At 42.0% G+C, this 19573-nt stretch overlaps 1 protein-coding gene across 5 annotated transcripts in view; it reads right to left on the reverse strand.

The window, feature by feature from the left end:
• The window catches only part of LOC132984887 (rho-associated protein kinase 2-like), a 35795-nt gene that overhangs the window by 11636 nt on the left and 4586 nt on the right, over positions 1-19573 (reverse strand). For all 5 annotated transcript variants that reach the window (XM_061051908.1, XM_061051909.1, XM_061051910.1 and 2 more), the window contains exons 2-19: positions 18093-18174; positions 17327-17427; positions 16471-16608; positions 15241-15501; positions 13837-13981; positions 13465-13603; positions 11084-11175; positions 7678-7837; positions 5385-5481; positions 5201-5280; positions 5069-5117; positions 4798-4933; positions 4394-4485; positions 3868-4114; positions 2065-2171; positions 1750-1909; positions 1232-1392; positions 722-906 (exon numbers count right to left, since the gene is read on the reverse strand). In XM_061051908.1, the coding sequence (XP_060907891.1) occupies positions 722-906; positions 1232-1392; positions 1750-1909; positions 2065-2171; positions 3868-4114; positions 4394-4485; positions 4798-4933; positions 5069-5117; positions 5201-5280; positions 5385-5481; positions 7678-7837; positions 11084-11175; positions 13465-13603; positions 13837-13981; positions 15241-15501; positions 16471-16608; positions 17327-17427; positions 18093-18174 (2432 nt within the window). The remainder of the gene's footprint in view (positions 1-721; positions 907-1231; positions 1393-1749; positions 1910-2064; positions 2172-3867; positions 4115-4393; positions 4486-4797; positions 4934-5068; positions 5118-5200; positions 5281-5384; positions 5482-7677; positions 7838-11083; positions 11176-13464; positions 13604-13836; positions 13982-15240; positions 15502-16470; positions 16609-17326; positions 17428-18092; positions 18175-19573) is intronic.

The raw sequence follows: 19573 nt of genomic DNA on the forward strand, positions 1-19573 counted from the left end.
AGGGGAACTGTGAAATATTTTCAGTTAAAACAACACATTTGATAAAAAATAAAGTTAGCATCCAGCCGCCTACTTCAAAATATTACTGCTAGCCTAAATTAGCCAAACTATAAACTTACTGACGGACAACTTTTCTGGTGTGGCCAGTTGCTAGCAATGTAGCTAACCAATGGCTAACATTGTTTGCAGTTCGACTAGCAATCATTCATCAAAAAAAAGAATGATTAGACACACCTGTTTATAGACAGATAGCAAACATTGTTTCGTTTCAGACTATTTTCCTGCAACCGATGCTCACTGAAATGCTCGAAGAGGATGCTACTCAGACTACAAAACACTTCCGACACCAACATCTAGTCCTGTGTCCTGTTAGACAACAGCTAATGATGTCTCAAACACTAGATAACATTACATTAGGTAAGAAGTCAGGTATGTTAACTAGTTATCTCTTAACAGATGTTTAAATGTAGTTTATGGATTATCTCTTAGCTACTGTATTGGTCGTTTTCTCTCTTGTTTATGACTGTTAATGATCTGCTCTTTGCTTATTATTGAGAAAAGATTCAATTATAACTTTCGAGAATCATACATTTGACTCATAACCTGAGATACAGTTGTAGAAAATCAGAGTTTCAGCTTCCCATCTTGAGCATGTGTTCAGAGGCAGTGGCCATTGTGTGAATATGGTGAATCATGTTTATTGTGTGTCTGTGTGTTTCACCTGCGTAGCTCTTGGTTCTGTTTCTCCAGGACCTGCTTCAGGTCCAGCAGGTGGTTGAGCTCCTGTTTGAGCTGTTTCTCTGAGGAGCGGAGCACCGACACCTGCTGGTTTTGCATCTTCAGCTCGCTCTGGCTCAGACCGCGCTTGTGGATCTCCTGCTCCAGACGCAAGCCCAGGATCCTAACCTTCAGAACAAACACACACAGAAGTATATTCAATACCAAGAGTTATACCAATGATGAACTGTGTGTGTGTGTGTGTGTGTGTGTGTGTGTGTGTGTGTGTGTGTGTGGGTGGGAGGGGTGATAAGGAAAAGCTGCAAATCTTCAACGTAATATATCATATATATATACTTAATATATATTTATATATTGTATAGCTATGATGCCCTTCGTTGTAATCATAAAAAATCTCTTTGAGAAGAAGTTTTCGGTTCCATTCGGGCAGTCGCAAGAACAGATTGTGACAAAGTCGCCAAAGAACTTTCAGTTTATAAACAGCAACGCAGACCTCTTCAGAAAGTTTCTCCTTCTGTGCCAGCAGGTCGTCCAGTTTGTGCTGCGCCTGCTTGTAGTCACAGTCCAGCATGGAGTAATCCTTCTCTAGCTGCAGCAGCTTTCCCTCCACCTGCAGCTTCAAGCTGTGCTCCTCTTGCAGGGTGCTCTCCATCTCTGGATTGAACAAAATAAAACAACCAGTCATCGATTCATTTTCACAATATCGACAAAAACATTTTTTATTTTTTCTGCTTGGAATTGAATCTGCTTTGAGCACCAGATAAATGGCCATGAGAGAAGAGGGTTATATTTTCACATCAAGCTTGTTGAGCATAAACCAAATATATTCGCAAATTCCTAAGTAATCTTTCATTTCCTCTCCAGCCTTCCTGAATAACTGGACCTGCTTTTATAGTCAACCTTTGTTGGCCTTGTAGGTCATCTCAGTATCTACAATTTAGGCAACTGATTGCAGATAATTTCACACATCCTTCAATCATCTTATACAAATTTGTCCTTTCCCCTTCTCACTTTTTAAAGCCTCCGATTTTTCCTCCTCGATGGACTGGCTTATGTTGTTTTTATCTGCCAGCTTGGCTTTGGTGGCCTTGTGTTCTGCCTCCTCCTGCTCCAGACTCTGCTGCAGCGTCTTCAGCTTGAACGTCAAGTTGATCTCTTGGTTGCTCTTCTCCTATAGAGGCAAAGGGGAAGGCTCGTTTACTCATCATTTCAGGATCAGGATTGTCGTGTATTAAATCATGTTTTTTTGCTGGACAGGTGTGTCAACTGTAAATCTAGAAATGTCAAATTGAAAGAAGATTTTTTTTTTTTCTTGGGTCAGCCAACCTTCTCGAGGTCATTGAGCTTCTTCTGCAGCTGCTTCTTTTCACTCTCTATCTCGGAGAGAGAAGCCTTCACCTCTTTCACCTCTTCTTCCAGGCCTGAGATCCGTCCTGAGGTGCAGAAACGGGAACAGAGAATAAAAAGAAAGATGTTATAGAAAGATTAAAGGAAGCTACAAAGTGAAAAAACTACAAGAAAATGCACCTGAAGTAGACGTTACTTGATTTTCCCACATGTTTTCATCCACTGATATTCAAAAAACAACACACCTCATGTTTTTGCTTTTACCCACTCCACCCTGATGGAGAGTTTGAGTAAGAGAAAAAAAAAAACATGGAGGAATCCAGGCAAACAGTCGACATCGTTGTTTGGATTTGTCCCCTCTGACCTCCGCGTGGACTGAGTTTCCAAACAACGTTTCACAAGAGGTTCTGGCTCTGCTCCGGTTCTGCCTCTCAGCCTTTTTGAACAGATGTTTCCACCTATGATCTGATATTTCCCAGAGCCTGCTCCAAAACTACTAACTAATCTAATACTCCGTCCAAATACTCCAAACCTCCAGGTTGTGTAATGTCTTTTTTTCCCTGCTGCTGAGGAGATGTTTACAGCAGCAGCAGCAGCACCTCAGGCGATCACACTTTGATTACCGGCGGTTACGGCAGCGAAGTAACCTTTTCAAAGTTTGTTTAACCTTTCACATTCCAATAGACACATTACACTTTATCATAAACAGCTCGTAAATACTGGCCCGCTTGGTTTTTGCGGGGGTGATTATCGGAGTAAAATTTAACAACCACATCTGAAAATCATTTTCCTTCAGCTTGTTGCTCATTTGTAAACACTGCATGTCCACTATGTGTGCAGATGACAGAAGGTAAAATGTAAAGCTATTCACTCATTTATTGATCGTCATATATTTGCACAACGTTAGCCAGAATCAGAGGTGGTAAGCACAGATCATCTTTTTAATCAACCTGCAGTCCAGATATTTGTGTAAGACTAACCTTTGATTAAAAATACAAGTTTTAGAGAATTAAAGTCCATGATTTGAAATGTGTTGATTTAGAGTAACAAGAAGAACATCATTTCAGTCTGCTGTTTCAGAGCTTACTGAACCACACGTTGCATTTGGGAGACTATAAAATTTGTTTTATTCTAACTTTGAAGAAAAAAATCAATACCCTGGAAATTCAAGTTGCTTCTGTGTGCATATTAATATTGACGTCAAGCTGCTCTGAATCTTGCCAGCAATATTTGCTGGTTGATTTTAATCCGTATCGCGACTAGTTTTCCATGCTGTTTACAAAAATCACCTTCACTAAACGCCTCTTCTTAGCGGTTAAGTTTCCCTTTAATGATTTTTTGGTCATTTTATGTGTTATATGTCATTTTAATCATATTACACCTTTCATGAGGGATATGCACTACAGGATGTCTAAAGATTTTTTCTTTTTAGTTTAAGCATTAATTTATTAGGCTAGTAATCCGTCTTGATGTTGGTTAGGCTGAGTGTATGATGCCAAGCATGCCCCTTAAAAATAGCCAGTTTTCAGCATTTAAAAAGTGGAAATCACAGATGTTTGTGTTAAAATGTAGTGAGCCACACAATTTCACACCTCTGGCAACAAAACACTTCAGATCATACCGGACCAGAAGTCGGCAGCAACACAACCTCTGACTGTAAATATCTGATTTACAGTGTGTATGAAAAGCTACAGCACAGTTTCACTTGCAAAGTCTGCTGCACACTCTCATGTTTTATCAACTTTTTCTCAAATCAAAGTCTAACAGACAGGCGTATCTCACCCTGCAGGTCTGTAATAGTTTCTGTCCCGAGGCTACGATTTCTCCTCTCCTCCTCCAGCTCGGCCTGCAGCCCCCTCAGCTGCTTCTCCAGCTCCATCTTGTCGTTTTCAAGCCGCCTGCTCTTTTCCTGCATCTCCCTGAGGCTGACCTCCAGGCTCTGAGTCTGTTTCTGCGCCTCTGCCTGACTCTTCTTCAGCCGCACCGCCGCCTCCTGCTCGGTCTGCAGCACGTTGCTGGCCTCCTCAAGCTGCAGACGAGAAACAAGAGGAGGATGAAACATTTTGCTGCGGGCTAAACTGACTCAGAACGGCAGCACAATTAAAAGGGATTTAATGAGGGAGAAGCAGAAGAAGAATGATAAACAAAAAAAAAACACCAGGCACAGCTATTTGCCTGAATATGGCTCACTTAATTAGCATATTTCATTTGCATAAGTACAAACACTTATAAAGCAGTGGGCATTATGAAAAGTTATTACAAGAAGAGGGACAATAGAAAGAGGTGGACCTAAAAAGCTCCCTCTCACTTGTTTCTGCAGCTGGATGTTCTCCTCATTGGAGATCTGAGAGTTATGGTTCTTCTTCCTGAGATCCTCTAGCTGGTCCCTCAGGTTGTTTACTGAAATTTAACATAGAAAAATATCAGTTTTTTCACCCAACACATGCAGTGAAGCCTGGAAATACAACCATCCGCCCACTAATAGCCAGCATATACAATATATACATGCTGTGATATAATGAGTGGGATGTAGAAACCCTTAATGTTAGACCTATTGTGCATGTAAAATATATGAAAATGAGAAACAATTGCGGCCTGCATAAACATACTGTTTCCTAACGGTGTGGATTTATCTGTGTACGCTGAAATCACACGACATTTAACATCTAGAGATATTCAAGCCTGACGCTAAGATATTTCCCAGGCGCTCACATTCATTCTCGAGGCCGCGTTTTCTGTCACTTTCGATCTCCACCTTGCGCAGTTGGTCGGCGCTCTGGTGCTGCAGCAGAGCTCGCTCTCTCTCCAGCTGCCTGAGCGAGGCCTCCACTTTCTGCCTGCTGCTCATCTGACCGGAGAGGCAATCACAAGCAGTGTGAGAGAAATAAGTCTTCTGTTTTTTTATACACATTGAAGTGGTTTCTATGATACCCATGCACATGCTTTTATCTTTTCCATAAAACATCCGTCCATCTTCTCTTACCTCCTTGTCTAATTCTTTGACCAGCTTGTCTAAACGGTTGGTGGCATTGCTGTAGGAAAAGGATAATTTATGTAATATAATAATAATAATAATAATAATGTCAGAATCTGTACGTTATCTTTCAAGTCTTACTTGCACTTCTGCTCCAGCTCATCCTTGGCCTGCATCTCATGTTCGAGCTTCTCCTCCAGCTGATTGAGCGTTTTCTGCAGCTGCTCAGACGGACACACAGATGCAGAACTGAACTGTAATTTCCAATGTTTTCATTTTGTGTATTTGATCTATTTTTCTGTTACAGACACACAAAGACACCTACTTCTTTCTTACTCTCCGAGCAGGACTCTTTATCCTCAGAGCTTTCCTTACTGTCCTCTGAATCCTGCACAGAGCTGTTGTTGTCTCCCTTCAGCAGCCTGAGTGACACAGAGGAACAAAGGAAAGACATTAACAAATGTAAATGAGTTTTTAAAAGGTTTTTTTTTCCTACACTGGAAACAACCAACACTATCCACATTTACACATTTCTACTAACAAGTCACATATTTTACTCTATAGATTCACAATGCCTACTGGGAGGTCAAGGGAGCCCATACACATGTCAGAAGAATTCATTTATTCTTAAGATCCTTCACCTCAAACTCACAGGAACAAACCTGAAACCTTAATCTGTGGAAAGAAGGGTTGGGAGAAAATATGGAGACGTAAATATATCATTGTCTTTTCTCATAATACAATCACAAGAACTCCGGTGCCAAATATCGATTTTTGGATTTTTTTTTTTTTTTTTTTTTAAATATGGCAGTCTATTGAGTTTTTCCTGACAATTGAACTCACTGCTTTACCACTTCATGTCTCCTCACGGTGGCGCTTACAACATGAATGAGGGTAAAACGTGATATGAGGTGAAACAGAAATCAAATTGCAGTGAATGAGTAACATGAATCCTGCATTGGGATGTTCATTACACGACTGTCCTGCAAATAGATCAATTATCGAGAATCGCTTTAGAGTCAAAGTAGCCTAATCGTGGGAATCGCTTTTTGTATCATGACTTACCTACGATACCCCTCCCTTAGTGGAAAGAGTAAGAGGAGGACTGAAAGATCCCCAGACTTTAGACTAAGTAGAAAAATACTTCCATCAACTATTTCCTAAGACGGCTGGTAGCAGAACAGTGTGTTCATCCAAACCTTCAAGTAATCTCCCGCACACTGTCCAACTTGCAAACATTTATTGGCAACGTTTGGGTACTAGACCTTCATGAGGCCTTGATGAAGGTCTGGTACTAAAACAGTCTCACATCAGGATTAGATTACCTTCACAGAAACCCAAAGAATCACTCAATGGTGCCAGAAGAATCACTACAAACTCTGTCACCCGGCTGCATAATGATTAAAGAATCTAAAAATATTGTCCACATCCATATATTTAAATACCTGCTCATTATGCATGAATTATCAGAATGTGTCAGCTACATATAAAAAAGACTTGTGCACATCTGGGTTACTGACCTTAAGCAACTTTTTTGGAATAATTATTTCTGGAAGCACTCTTTAATTTTTATTTTAAGTTATATTTCGGGCTTTTTAGCCTTTATTGCATAGGACAGCTGTAGAGAGAGGAAATGTGGGTAGGAGAGAGAGGGGGGGGTGACATGTAGCAAAATGCAGCGGTCGGATTCGAACCTACAGCCACTGCGATTAGGACTACAGCCTCCGTACACGGGTCGTGCATCATAACTGCTAGGCCATCCAGTGTTCCTGAAGACATTGATTTTGAACCCAAACAGTTTCGGAGTTTAATTCCCTCTTTTGCAAACTCTCTCTCCCTCTCTCCCTCTTCTCTCCATCAGCATCCTTCTCAGTGACTCGGCCGTGGTTTCCCAACACGGACTACACGGCTGAGTCTGGCAACAGAGAGTTTTCTTCTGGGATTTCTACCAGAAAGAAACTTCAGCTGGGAAAGTTACAGCCTCATCCTTAATATAAGAGATAGTTCCAAACACAACCAGAAAGATTATGTGCAAGAATAGATGTGTGGATCGTGGGGAGGAAATTAAAACGGCTCCGTTCTCCCTTAAAGCAAGTCAGTGAATCATCAAAGTTATTCCAAAGCTGTTCTTTTTTGTTAATTCCTTCTTATTTTTTAAAGTAACAAAACACCTATCGCTTAAAACTTGGCTGATTAAACAGCAGTGGGGTCATACAGCCAAAAAGTCCATGTGTTGTTTTTTTGACTTCTTTCCCAACCAGCAGAGACCAGAGCTTTAAAAAGTGGACTTCATCATAAGAAAACAGGGACTGTCAGAACAAGGCAGCAGTGTGGAGCTCCAACAGGCAAACACTGTCTCACTGCTGTAAGACTGTATTCAAGGTTTGGCTGGGCAGCTCTCTTTTTCTACCTCTTACATTTTAGGCGCTGAAATATCCTTACAAAAAAATGATGTCCTTAGTCTGGAGGCCTTTAACAAGTGCCCACGCATGAAGGCTTCATTTGATTCCAAGTGTAAATCGATTTTATAAAAATCCCAGGATCATGAACACACAGTACAGTATCCAAACATAATGTGAGGGCAAAGCAGCAGAAATGTTCTTAAATAAAACACTTACTGATCCTCTTTGAAGTAAGTGAAGCCAATGAATGGAAGCTGGTTGCCCACAAAGGCTCTGGGTGGAGTGAAGGTCTCAACATCTCGTTTGTCCTCCTCTATGTGGTCAAAGTTACTGGTGTCTATGTCACCGTTCAGCTCCGGCACGACTGGAGCCACAGCTGGAAGACAGAAACACATGGAGAGTCATTGAGAGGAGGAGGAGAGGAGGAGAGGAGGAGGTCTCTATCCCTCTTTCTCCACAGATAGAAGTACACTAACAAGTTTGGTTCTGCTTGAGGTTTCTGCCTGATAAAAGGGTTTTTTTCTTGACACTGTTGCCAAGTGCTGGGCCACATGGTGGATTCATGTCGGGACTCTTTAAGTAACGTAGTAAAGAGTAAAGTCTAGATCTGCTCTTTTTGTACAGAGTCCTCAGATAGCTCCGGTTGAGGAGAAATAAAAGAACATTTCTTTGAATTTACTTTGAAGGAGCATCACAGCCAGCGTTGCAGTTTTCACACTGTTATATCGGCCTTATTTAGTATTCTTATTGGATGTGGACTTGTTTTATTTAGTTATTTTTAATGATCAAGTTTGAACATTTCATGAGCAAAAGTAAACGTGATGCAATAACATTTAATGTGTAATAATATCCATGGTCCTAAACCACTCAAGATTGCACCGAATGCACTCTATTTCTCTTAATACTTTATGTTTTTCAAACTCTTACCTACCTCTTTATATAGATTTATATATAACTATTGTATGTGTGTGTGTGTGTGTGCCTGATTGCATGTGGGAATGTAATAAATGTTATTTTTTTGTTATTAGAGCAGCACAGCAGATCTCTTTGTACAATGTGTAATGATGACAAAGTCATTCTATTCTATGATCTTCTATATGAAGCATTTTGGGATGTGTGTATTATATGAAATGTGTTTTATCTCGAGAGTTGGGTTGAGAAAAGAGAACAGACATGTTTTAATTCAACAGAGACTGCTGAATATTTCACAGATTAGATCCTGCTGCTACACTTATTTTAACTTAAAATAGACCCTTGACAAACTCTGCACATTTTTTTGCAGGAGTAAAGTCTCTGCCAACTTTTGCACTGCTCGGAGTAGGAGTGACTCTCTTCAAGTTGGCGTGAGGTTGACACCACTCCTCTCCCTGTACAGAGCTCGCTTTGTGCCCCACACACAGTTCCTTTCACCGACAGAGCCTAAACGCTCGCTCTCTTCTCACAGGAGCAGGCGAGCTTTAAAAGTCTGCACAACAGACGGACAAAAAAAAAAAAGTGTCAAAGGGCCAATCAGATAAAACTAAGCTAGTCTTTAGCCTATAAATAGTTCCTAATTGGAAAAGAAAGCAGCCATTATGGATCCAGTTCCTCAGACCAGAGCTCATTACTGTCGGGTCAGGACACAAACCCTCGGCGTGACAAATGTGACTCAAAGACGGCGCAGAAAAATACAGGCAGGGATCGAGCTCAGGAATGAAGCAAACGAGGAGACATAAAAAAAGAGGAGGCTGAAAAAAAAAAAAAAAAAAAAAAAAAAGGCAGCGATGTGGTGAGACAGAAAGAGACACAGGCCGCTCCGTGGAGGCCCTTGTGGCACGGCTTCCCAGAATGCTCTCTGATAGCAGGCGGTTAATGACAGGCAGCCGTGGCCACAGTGAGAGTGAGAGAGCGGGAGCAGCCCTCCGAACTGGGGCGCCCCTCTCATTAGGGCGTCCACGCAGGCCGCACAGCCGGCCCCGCCCGCCCACTACGGGGGGTGCTGCTGCACTCCCATTCCATCAATCCTGGGTGCTGGATTCTTTTTCTGGACCATCCCAGTGATTGATAAGTTCCATACACATGAAGACAAGTGAGAACATCTAAACAGAAAAGCCACACTCAGCAGGGAGTCGAGTCATCCCTAAAGAGACACAGAGGCCTGGGAGGTGCACGCAGCCCTGTGGGATGCCAGAATATGAGCACAGTCATGTTTTGTGTGTGTTCAGTGTGTGTGACAGGACATGAATGTGCAAACCGAGCAGCACAGCAGCGCCACAGTAGTGGGGTTTTTTTTTTGTTCCAGACCGCCAGGCTGTCTGAAGTTATGTCGTGTTAATCAGAGCCAGGTGAGGCAGAGAGACGAGAAAGAGCCGGCACTTCATTCTGTACAAACACACCAGTCCTGTTCCAAGTCCTCATAAAACCCCATTCCTGATTTCCTTCCTTCCTTCCTTCCTTTCTTGTGATATGAATCTTTGAATCTTTTGGAGGTAAGGAGGTAAGGTGACTTGTTTTGATTTGAATCTCTCAGATCATCTCTATTCGTAGTTTCATTTAACTCCATAGGATGTCATTTTATTAAATAAAACATGACACTGCTCTCGTGAAGTATTTGCTCTATAAACACTACAGATTATAATCAGCCGGTAAATGCTTTTTAGAATAACTGCCAACACTACTTCTCTACCGAACCTACTTTTAACTCTCATATCGCACTTGTGTTACCATTTTATTTAAAGCACTGTTATTTTGCAATTAACCCTCACTCACTTTATATTTTATAAAATACTTTATTTGTCTAATTTCAAATATATTTGATGCTTTTTTGTGTTGCACTGCAATCTTGAAGAAATCAAGAAAAGGATAACTAAAGATCTATTTGTTTCATGTTGTATGGTATCATATTTTGTATTGTTTATAATGCAGTATTGTTTGTGATCATCTTAATCTATTGCAAACACATTTCTGACACTAGTCGTTTTATTTTGTTGAATGGAAAAGCTATTTCGCTGCTATTCTACATTTAACACGACTAACTTCTATTTTTGGACACTCTCATTAAAAGTGTGTTATCCGCTCTTATGAGGGAGCAGAGCTACAGTTACATGGTATGGTTAACCCGTTGAATAATGCGCGGCCATTTCTGCTTTGATCTTGCACATAAAAAAAATGTAGTAACATGCACACTGTTCGGCCACTTCAAAGTGTTCACAAAACACTAATATTCCGTTTGTGACTGATATGCTCGCAGTGTAACAGTTTATGCTCAATTCTCTCAGTTCTTCCCTCATGGGAGTTCTGAGGTTTATTTCGCTCAGTTGTATCCTCATGCAGCTGATTTTCCTGCAGGTTTGTGCATCATGAGCTCCGCTGCTCTGCCCAGCATCCAGCCTTATAACATGTGATATTAGAGGGGGAGCATATGGAGACCATGTGTACTGTTTATGGATGCTTTCTGGCTTTAAGGAGATGGAGATCTTCTATGAGCTAAGGCTGAAAAGAAACAGATCTGCAGAGGAATGAGCTGCAGGTGATAAGAAGTAATGAGGCACAACAAGCCAAACATGACCAGAAATAGAAAAATCTGCACCTGCAGAGACGTTATTTAAAATTAAATTAGAGTCAGAAACATGCACACACTTACTCTCTCTGATGTTGTCAAAGGTCCACTGGTTGTTCTTGAAGAAAGGGTGACTTTTAATTTCATCCACTCCTGTGCGGCCCAGGCGAGCTTTCCTGCACACACAAGACCAGGACCCAGACTGTGAGCAAAACCTGAACACAAAACACACCCCCGCTCCTCCCCCTCCACCCACCACTATCGTCATCAACACACAGCCCAGTGACCAGTGACCACACTGACCAGCATGGAAAGCCTCATGACCGCTGGTGAGGGATGTAATACAGACCCAGGAGGAGAGAAGGAGTCGGGATCAACAGAAGCTTAACCTGCTGCTGCTTCTACCTTCTTCTTTAAACTCTTAACACACTCTTCCTCTCTGCTGGGTACTGGGCTGAAGGGGTGCGGCACTTTGGGCTTGCCACGTGTGGGACATTCCAAACCCAGCCAAGAGGAAGAGGAGAGGGCAGGGGCGGGGAGGAAGACAAACGAGGGAAGGGAGAGTTTTTAAACCCCCGCAAATAAGGGAAAAAGAAAAACTGACATGCAGCCAGGGAGCCGTGTTTCAATGAATGGAAAACAGCAGGAGCGTAAAGGAGAAAGTAACGGCAGAAAAATAATGATGTTGGAGTAGAAAGTGGCACCAACATGAGGAGGAGGAACGTTAGAAAAGGATGACAAACACATGGAAAAGGAGGGAGGAGAGAGGATGGTGGTTCTTACAGGAATGATTCAGCGGGACAGGCCAACTGTGACAGAGCTTGTGGGTTAGGTAGTGAATGTTTGTGTGTTTCAGGCTGTGCAGCCGTGCATATGTGAGAATCAGTCAGTCAGTGTGTGTGGTGGTGGTGGTGGTGGGGGGGGGGGGGGTAGTGAGTGAGAAGGTAAATAAAGGGACAAATGAAAGGCTGCTCTGTACGGGGAGCAGAAAGGGCCTGTGTCTGAGCCATCAGGGGGGCGGGGTTACTAATGTAAACAGGAAGTGGTTTCTTCCAGGGGGACGGGCTACTAACCAAGTGCATGACCCACGCCCACACATTACTGCATCATTTACCTGCAGTCATAATAATATGCGATGACACATTTAAAGTAACCTATTCAAAAACAACAAGGATGATGTAGCATTATTTCACACTCAGGTTGAAGTCACTGAAAGCAAAATAGTTCAGGACAGAATTTGAGTTTCATAAAAGCATGAATCTGGTTTTATTATTTTTGGTATCTGTCGAGAACGACACAAAACGATCAGAATATCAAGTGAATTGATACTACCTTCAAGTTTTGCGTATCTAACCAAAGCTTTATATTAGAGATTTCTTGGCCTCCATTCTGCTCCAGTGACACCCAAAAATATTGAAAATAAATCAGAACATCACCTGTAACAAAACAGGGGTGAAAATAGACACTTCAATGTTCCTGCTTGAGAAAATAATTTTAATGTTCAGCTGTTTCAAGTAAAACCTTTACTCTTAACTGAAATATGTTTTTGTTTCCCATTTTGAAAGAGATATTAATAATTCTCTTGTTTTGGTGACAGTGAAAATATATAATAGGGTGTGACTTGTCTTCAGATGTTTGGGTGGCTTTTTCTTGAATTAAAACAACAAAGTGGAGTAAACCTTCCCTCTAGAACCCAAGATTTTTTGGCTCAAACCTGTGTGCTCAAACAGGCCGTTTGGAGATTTTCCCTCTGTGACATCACAAAGGGCAGTAACCCCTCCCTCAGGTAGGTAACACTCCCAGAGCAAGGTGTTCGTTCTGCCCTCTAAATCTGCCTTCTCATTGTAAACAATCAGGCATGGAGCGAGAAAGCCCATACAGAGAGGGGGCGTGGTCAGACACAGCTCATTTGCATTTAAAGCTACAGACACAGAAACAGCCTGTTCTGAGTGCGGCTGAAATCGAGGGGTTTATAGGCATGATCAAATACAGGATCAGAGTGGATTTTTGGCAAGAAACTACACAGACATGTTTTGGGGTGCTCTGAGACTTCTTTACACTTTCTGAAAAGGAGAATTATATGTGACCTTTAAAATGATTTGATTATTTAAGAACCGTGTACAGGAGAACACCTGTGCTTTAAACCTGACTTTAGAGGATGTTCACTCAGTAAAGGAATCAATAGTGCGGTGTGAATTTGGAGATAAGCTTTGTATAGACAGAGTTTCATGATCAATCACACACTTAAACATGATGTATCTACATTCAACATGTATCCTCATGAAGTCTGTCTTTGATTATTATTTTTTTTACCAGAATGTTCTCTGATCCAGAGGAGCCAAAGAGAAATCTAAGCATGTGTACGCATCTGTCTGAACATGACAGGCAGCCTGACGTTGTAAATTATTCAGACTTTTTTTTTGTCAAAGCACAAGCGTGTGATGAAATGATTTCCATGTGCTAACCTGTCAGTGAGAAAGGCACAGATGAGGTCTTTGGCATTCTGAGACATCTCCACATCATCGGGGAAGACCAGCATGTTCTTGTGGTTCATGATCTTCCCGTAAGTTCCAACCAGGGACTCTGCGTAGAAAGGAGTCTCACCTTGGGAAGAAATTTTAAATTGTTTTTCAGTAAAAGAGATTTTCACAATTTTAACAGCCACTAAAATCAACGTGATGTCTCCGTTTCATGATTTTGCAAATCCCTCATTGATAACAACCTCCCTCCAAAACCAGGAGAGTATTTTTCAGATAATATGTGTGCTACATCAAATCCTGTTTTACATGTGACTAAAATAAAAACGTGGTTTTTTTTTTACATGTTGGGCCACTTACCGACAAACAACTCGAATATAAAGACTCCAACAGACCACCAGTCGCACTCTCTGCCGTAGATACCGTTACCACCCTGAGACTGCAGCACCTCGGGGGAGATGTAGTCCGGAGTGCCTACAGCTGTGTCACAGTGCACCATACCCGTCTGCAAACACAAAAACACACAAGATTTACTACAGAGAGAGAGAGAGAGAGAGAGAGAGAGGAAAATAAAGCAAGTGTCAGGTTGGTAGACTTTAGAGCTGAAACAGTATGTCAATCAATGAGACAATCAAAAGAAACTTCATGGCCAATGTTTTGACAATCTGAATTTTCAAGTCTTTTTTTCAACAAACATTTATGATAGCTAACAAGGCGTCTTTAAGGTTTTTGACATCTCGTTGGACAAAAAAAGGCTGTTTGAAGACATCTTCTGGACTCTAGTGCAAAAGAAATGATCAGCTACATCTTTTGTGGAATTGGAAAGGAAATAAATAAATGAGCCATATTTGAAATAACATACATTATATTCTATGGAGCCTTAGGGAACATTTCTGTTTACCTCAAAAAAAAAAGAAGGAAAACAGCACTTTTTAAAGTGAACACTGAATAAAACAAATAACAAAACAGACTGCTCATTAGGTGGCTCAGTTGGCAGAGTCGTCGTCTCTCAAACGGAAGGTCGGGGGTTTGATCCCCAGCTCCTGCAGCAACGTGTCCGATGTGTCCTTGGGCGTATGTACTCGTACGAATGAGATTAACTACCTCTGATGGTCACTTAGCAACCTCTGTGTGTGAATGGGTAGTTGTGACCTGCAGTGTAAAAGTGCTTTGAGTAGTCAGAAGACTAGAAAAGTACTTAACAAGCTCAAGTCCAGTTACCATTTACTGGAATAACCTTCCTTTGTGATCTTTTGTATTTTATATTGATTATTATCTCTCCAGAGATTCTGAGAAGACACCCAGGAGAAGGTCTGTCGTCACTCATTCAGGCACAGGGAGTTTATTTAGAGCAGAGTTAAATCAGTGTGTTGACTGATGTTTTAAAGACACTCTTGTAAACTGTGAGATTTTCCGGACCCACTTGTAAACCGGCTATTTAGAAATTGCTGTTGGGAAAAACAAAAGAAAGAAAAACACACAGAGGCGGATCCGCCGCTCTACTCTTGATTGGTTGTGCTAAACTTTAGCACAACAACTTGTGAGGACTTTCAAAAACAACCTGATGCAAGAGGGCTGCTCTGAGCTTTAATTCTCAATCAGAACACTAGGTGGTGCCACGGGTCTCTGATAAAGCCACTAGTCCTCTCACAGCAAACACAATGTTCTTTCTTTTTCTTTTTTGATTCAGGAATTGTGTTTTCTTCAAACAAGAGGCTGAAATTCTTCCAGGGGCGAAAAAATAAGATACAACTTCAGACCTACCGAGTCCATCTTCATGCAGGTGCCGAAATCTGCCAGCTTCAGGTGTCCGTTTTGGTCCAGCAGCATGTTGTCAGGTTTGATGTCACGGTGGATGAAGCCCATGGAGTGGATGGCGTCCAGCGCCAGCACGACCTCAGCCGTGTAGAAGCGAGCCCACTTCTCAGGTATGTCGTAGTTCATGGTGAGCGTCACCAGGTCGCCCCCCGGCATGTACTCCATCACCATGTAGAGGTGGCGGTCATCTTGGAAAGCACAGCACAGCTAGGAGACAACAAACTCAGTCACTCTATCTCCTTACACACACCACGCAGTATTCTAAATTCTGTTTATTCTACTGTTTTTGTATAGGATTTAGAAAAAGAAAGTGTGGGTGTTTAAATTCTAGATAATCTGGATATATTAATCTACAGACTTCCAGTCATATATGATTATCTCCATGACACCAGATTAATACAGAAAGGAACACGAGGCAGAGCTTGTATTAAAAACATGAAAATAAATGCTGTCTCATGAGATTACATTTCATCTTTCATTTTGCATTTCAGTGAAGTGAGAGTTCTTAAAGGCTGTGGTTCATCATACTCATTGTAGATGTCATCATTACAGATGATTTCTAAAGAGCTTTTCTCATTTACACACTTTCATTATTCACCTGCCTACTGTTTGTACTTCAAATAAAGACAGATTTATTCCACTACATATACTTGTTATGCTCCTGTCTGTAGTATTATTACATTGTTCACATATCATAGGTTCATTTATTTGTACTCTGGATTGTTAGTGTCTCTACCTAATTATTTTAATGTTCATTCTGTATATTACTCATCGATATGGATATGTTGTCGCACTATAGAATATAAACTTTGTTTTTGTTGCACTGGTACTTTCTGCTTGCATTGATTTCTAAGAAAAGTGGATCTGATACTGAAGTATTGGTAAAGCCTCCTACGCCTAAATGCTGTTTCAGCATGTGAGGAAGTATTTGCACCAATCCAGTGCCATGATTTAGTAGACTTGAAAATAAATCTACATCTTGGATTAGGAATGAATTATCTTCTATCTTTTAATCGCATGTTTGAAATTCCAATATTTTGCAGATCCCACTCAGCACACGTAGTTGAGGGACGTGGGGTCGGACAGAGGCTTTGCTTTTTTCTGTCATGTTTAAATGTTCAATCCTCTATCTTACTTTGTTACATAAAAACATCAAACACATGTTTGTGTTCGCACCTGGACAACCCAGGGACTGTTGGAGAAGGCCATGATGTGTCTCTCCTCCCAGAAGAAGGCCGAGTCTGACCGCTTGATCATCTCAAACTTGTTGAGCTGCTTCATGGCGTAAACCTTCTGAGAGGCCTTGTGACGGACCTGCAGCGGAAGGAAAACACACACACACACACACAAAAAAAAAGAGAGGAGACATCCGCTTGTAAACATTGATAACTGTGCAAGGACAGTGAAGAACAAGACCGTGTCACAATGACACAGATAAGAAACAGAAGGAGAGAGATAGGGAGCGGGAAGCCCATAATCACAGGCACACCCATAGAAAGACATGCTTACACAAGATTTAAGCACAAGCGCTCTAAGCATCCCCTCTCCCCCACACCCACACCCACACCCACACAGCAGACTTCACACTCCTCTCCTACACGCTGAGCCTGTCCAGACTTGTTTTTAAACACAAGACGCTCAGCAGAGATCAGCTTCAGGCTACATGCTGCACCAGAGACACATCTGGGGAAAATGGTTGTTTAGAGGGAACCACTGCTCTCCCTAATGTCTTCTTTTTTTTTTAAATTTTTTTGACTCAAAGTCATTTTAATGATGTGGAATAAGAAGCTTACCGATTTGGAATATTTAAAAGATTGCTGCGCCCTCTACTGGTTCACATTTGGGGTGTTTGGGTGCAACTTTCTGATTTCAGAGGCATTTCTGAGAACCTCCCCTGCTCATGCTCTTTCTATACCGTATTGCCGTGATGCAGCATGGATTTTAAAAAATGTAAAAAATAAGACATTAAATAACAACACACTGATTCATTCATTCGACTCTGCACAAAAAAAAAAAAAAAAAATCATCTCACCAGCTGCACTTCTCCGTACGCCCCTCTCCCGATCAACTTCACTCTTTCAAAGTCGTCGAGCTTCACCTGCAGCTCCCGCAGCTGACTCACCGCCTTCTCATCTGCAGGGACGGACGTATACAACGTGTTACCATGGAAACAGACATTCGGGTTCGAAGGAATGGGTCAGTTTTGTTTTTTTTTGTTTTTTTTTAAACTGCAGGACCAGAGCGAGGTCAGCAAGAGGTTATTTAAAGTGAAACCACTCAAATATAATTTAGAAGAGACAGAAGATTGAACATTTAGAACATGAGATGGTGCGTTGTTTTTTTCCACTCACACGTAAGACACAATTATACGCAACGGGTTAGAGGATCAGGCTGCTTTCGATCTAGTTAAGGCTGCACTAAAGTGACTCATCTCACTGTTTTTGCTACTTTGTCTGCAAAAACTGTCAGCACCAAATATAACTGACACTCAGACTGCAGAGGCGTTTATTGATATAATTCGTATCTCTTCTGTGACCTTTTGCAGAATAACATCTGTACACATTACTCTGTCTCTACAATGAGGCACATAGTAAAGTGGACTATGTCTTAAAATATCTGTGAAGTCGTGATTTTCCTCATCGAGACCATCATTTTTGCTCTACATTGTACATATGTGTGTGCACTGATAAACAAGTAACATATTCACCATGAGGTTGGTGCTTCAAACTATCTTAAGGCATCTTTACAAGCTAAGCACAAGACTCTCGACCTTTCACCGAACACACTGTAGCTCTTACATCGGCTCAGAAAGGCCTCAATGCTTTTGTTTTTCCTCAGGGCAGGATAGTTCAAGTCATGAGCCAACGCAGTCATGGAATCCTGAAAGACAGAAAAGAGACAGAAAAAATGTATTCAACAAAAATAAATCACCAACAAAGTACAGAGATGTGACTTCTATGTTTCCCCTGTTGCACTGGATTGAGCTGATCTGAAGTTGCATTTATGTTTGGAAAGATTTTTTCATGAGCCTCTCATTAATCTGTCAGGACTTGCAAGTTTGGCAACCCCGACCTTCTGCTGGCTGATAGAAGACAGCAAAACTGAATGAATGGAGGAAACAAGGAAGGAAACAAGGAAGGAAGGAAGGAAGGAAAGAATAACATTTCTGTGTTCACTGAAAATGGGCCTGCTAATGTGCAGCCTAAAAAAGAGTGGCAGGAGGACAATGGAGGTTGGAAGAAGACATAACAAGTAATACAAGAACAAAATCTAGTAGTCACATGATGCTTCACAAACACACAGACTGTCACCAAGGCCCACCAACAAACACAGACCCCCCCCCCCCCCCCCCCCCCCCCCCCCCCCCTCCCCATGGCTTAACAGAGGGGAGGGGGAAGGCGAGGCAGCATCAGACCAAAAGCCGAGGTCTCAGTAGTGTCATCAGCGCTTAAATCAGCGGTGTCGAGTTTCACATTGGAACCAAAATGTCCCGGTGATCCAAACTCATGAGGCTGGTGGGCCAGTTGGGCAATTGGGCAGGTGGGTGAGGGGGGATGGAGGGGTGTAGTAGGACCCTCTGTTCCCCCAAACAAGGGTCAAGTGGAGTCATTCAGTGTGTGTGTGTGTGTGTGTGTGTGTGTGTGTGTGTGTGTGTGTGTGTGTGTGTGTGTGTGTGGGGGGGGGGGGGGGGGTGGGGCTGAGTCGAGTCTTTAAACTCTGTTTGTTCGGGGACATGTGAGTGGGTGGGCACAGGCATGTGGAACAATTCTGCACCTTTAAATAGCAGTGGCGTGGAGAGATTCCCCCCACCCCACCCCACCCACCGCCACCCTACTCTTCACCGCAGACGGGTGGAAATAGACCTGAAGGCTCAGAAGCTATTGTGGGACAAACAGCTTATGGGTCTGGATTCAGGCTGAGTGCTCGAGGATCTATGATCATTTTACACTGTGCGTGTGTGTGTGTGTGTGTGTGTGTGTGTGTGTGTGTGTGTGTGTGTTGTAGCAGCTATGGTTACTTCAGTAGAAGGAACTTTGCCTTCAACAGTGTGGCAGCCATATTGAACTCTACTGCCTTTTAAATGACATACAGAATTTATAAACAGACATGAAATAAATTGAAGCAGATTTAAACGAGGCATTTTGGTCCACGAGTTGTCAGTGAGAATTAGGACATTAAACTCATTACAACTTCCCTCAAACGGATCAAACTGGTTCGATTTTTCACTCCTTGCGTGGAATCTGAGCACATCTGAAGGTGACGGTCCTGCAGTTGAAGA

This window comes from Labrus mixtus, chromosome 12 (genome assembly GCF_963584025.1).
Source record: "Labrus mixtus chromosome 12, fLabMix1.1, whole genome shotgun sequence".
In the NCBI taxonomy this organism is placed as follows: domain Eukaryota; kingdom Metazoa; phylum Chordata; class Actinopteri; order Labriformes; family Labridae; genus Labrus; species Labrus mixtus.